General features: G+C 51.1%; 1 protein-coding gene across 1 annotated transcript; it reads left to right on the plus strand.

The window, feature by feature from the left end:
- Nucleotides 1-2: 2 nt before the first annotated feature.
- SARC_02342 (hypothetical protein) lies at nucleotides 3-2,339 on the plus strand (the record flags this gene model as incomplete). Its single annotated transcript, XM_014303899.1, has 2 exons — nucleotides 3-133; nucleotides 1,666-2,339. The coding sequence occupies 2 exons, from the start codon at nucleotides 3-5 to the stop codon at nucleotides 2,288-2,290; spliced, it is 756 nt and encodes a 251-aa protein (XP_014159374.1). The 3' UTR covers nucleotides 2,291-2,339.
- Nucleotides 2,340-2,624: the final 285 nt, after the last annotated feature.

Raw genomic sequence — 2,624 nt, forward strand, 5'->3', positions numbered from 1 at the left:
CTATGGATGCTATAAACACACGTATTGTCGAATACGTCTTTACGCAATGCTCTGGAGTGCAACGACCCACTACGAATATCCAACCTCTCGTCGACATAGGACTAGAAGAATCGTTTACGCATTCGCGAAGCCGGTAAACCCATTCGCGAAGCCGGTAAACCTAACAGCGGTGCTGCACCTCTAGAGCACAAGTAACAAGGCTGATGACATGTGCTCGTGCGCTCGATAGGGTTTTGCAGATTGGGTTCTCACAAGCGGACAATTCTAACCAACTTTCCGTCACGAGACCGGTCCGGTCTTTTGGTGGATGGATTCCGGTCCCTTTAGACCCCATTATAAGTTCACACCAGCAATACATTCACGGGGTTCACTACCGCTGCTGACTACTTTGCGTACATTGAACCAATTACTTCTGTGCCTACGTTTTTAATAGTTGTACCAGTTTTCCGTCACGAGACCGGTCCGGTCTCTTGGCGGACGGGTTCTGGTCCCTATTGACCCAATAATAAGCCCATACCACACGAGGAATAGGCTCTTGGAGTTCACTACCGCGTTTCGATAGCTCACTCTGTCATGGCTTTTGGCTATGCCACAGACCACCTATCGCGTGCAAGAGTGTCTATTGCCGCACCCTCAACCATTCTGTAGTGGTTGCTGCGTGGTGCAGCTACATGACATAATACATTCATCTGTGTGTACATTTGACAGTGCAGCTACATGACATGATGCATTCATCTGTCTGTACATTTGACAGCGCAGCTACATGACTATGTTGTTTTCATCTGTGTGTACATTTGATAGTACAGCTACATTACTATGTTGTATTCATCTGTGTGTGTATATGATAATGTATCACCATGTCCCCATAAGGCAGGGGGTGCTGTGCTGTTCGGTACATCTGCGGTGTCTCTCACATGGCTAGTGTATTTGCTGATACTGCCTGCTCCGTTCGGGATCATCTCAGTGAAGGGTGTACTGCCACAGCCTAAGTGTGTCACACCAAGCATACTTCTCGAAAGCTTATTATCTCACTACCCCGTGTTCTCTCACCATTGGTTATACCATGAAAGCTTATTTCATCACATCAAGCATACTTCTCGAAAGCTTATTATCTCACTGCCTCGTTTTTTCTCACCATTTGTTACACCATGAAAGCTTATTTCATCACGGTATTGTGGTGCTTCGTACTTCGTCCGCATCACATCACCTCATTCCTCACTGTCTATCTCTGCCACGGCACCACAAGCAGTTGTCTTGACACCACAAGCACAAGCACAAGCACAAGCACCACAAGCACTTGTCTTGGCATCACAAGCACTTGTCCTAATTGTGCGTGTCAAATCGCACACAACGTCACATACGAGTCATGCCCTTGCTCACTGAATGCAACCTTAGACGATACAACAACACACTTGGTCACCTGCACCTGCCTCTTCCTATGGCTTCTTGTCCCAATCGCTTATTCTCTCACACCCGCCTATCCTCTCACACTTTGCGTATGTGGTTAGGGTTTAGGGTTTAGCACACTTGCGTCGTATGTCTCGTCTGCCTCTCCCCCTCACCAAGGGCTCGTTGCTGCCTAGGCCTTCTACGGTCCTTTCACATTGTATAGCAGGGCAGCCCTCGCTGCACCTGCACTAGGACCCAGGACCACCTGCACCTCAGGACCACCTACACCTCAGGACCACCTGCACCAGGACTCAGGACCACCTGCACCAGAATTCAGGACAACCTGCACCAGGACTCAGGACCACCTGCACCAGGACTCAAGACCACCTGCACCAGGACTCAGGACAACCTGCACCAGGACTCAGGACAACCTGCACCAGGACTCAAGACCACCTGCACCAGGACTCAGGACAACCTGCACCAGAACTCAGGACCACCTGCACCAGGACTCAGGACAACCTGCACCAGGACTCAGAACAACCTGCACCAGGACTCAAGACCACCTGCACCAGGACTCAGGACCACCTGCACCAGGACTCAAGACCACCTGCACCAGGACTCAGGACCACCTTCACCAGGACTCAAGACCACCTGCACCAGGACTAAGGACCACCTGCACCTGGACTCAGGACCACCTGCACCAGGACCCAAGACCACCTGCACCAGGACTCAGGACCACCTGCACCTGGACTCAGGACCACCTGCACCAGGACTCAGGACCACCTTCACCAGGACTCAAGACCACCTGCACCAGGACTCAGGACAACCTGCACCAGGACTCAGGACAACCTGCACCAGGACTCAGGTCTCACCTAGGGGTTACGGGTGCGCCCTAGCATGACCTATACTATACTCAAGAGCATCAGTGTAGTGACTTTTGCAAGTGTCTGGTTGCTCCCTCTAGTTATATCTCAGCGTGTAGGTCTTGCGTTGCGCAGGCACCCTCTCCTACTGTGGTCTAGAGCCACCGGCGATTGCTTATTCCCACACAGGCGTTACATGGGGTGATGGCTTTTTTCCACACGTGTCCAAATACGCTGATATCGCGTTCACGGGACGTTTGTCAACAGATGTGAAGACACGCGTGCCCGGTTTAGAAACCGTTACAGAACGCTTTAAACTCAAAAGCCCGGTGTTGTGATTGCGTATCGTTAACGTAAATTCGGCTATGATTG

This window comes from Sphaeroforma arctica (assembly GCF_001186125.1).
Source record: "Sphaeroforma arctica JP610 unplaced genomic scaffold supercont1.104, whole genome shotgun sequence".
In the NCBI taxonomy this organism is placed as follows: domain Eukaryota; class Ichthyosporea; order Ichthyophonida; genus Sphaeroforma; species Sphaeroforma arctica.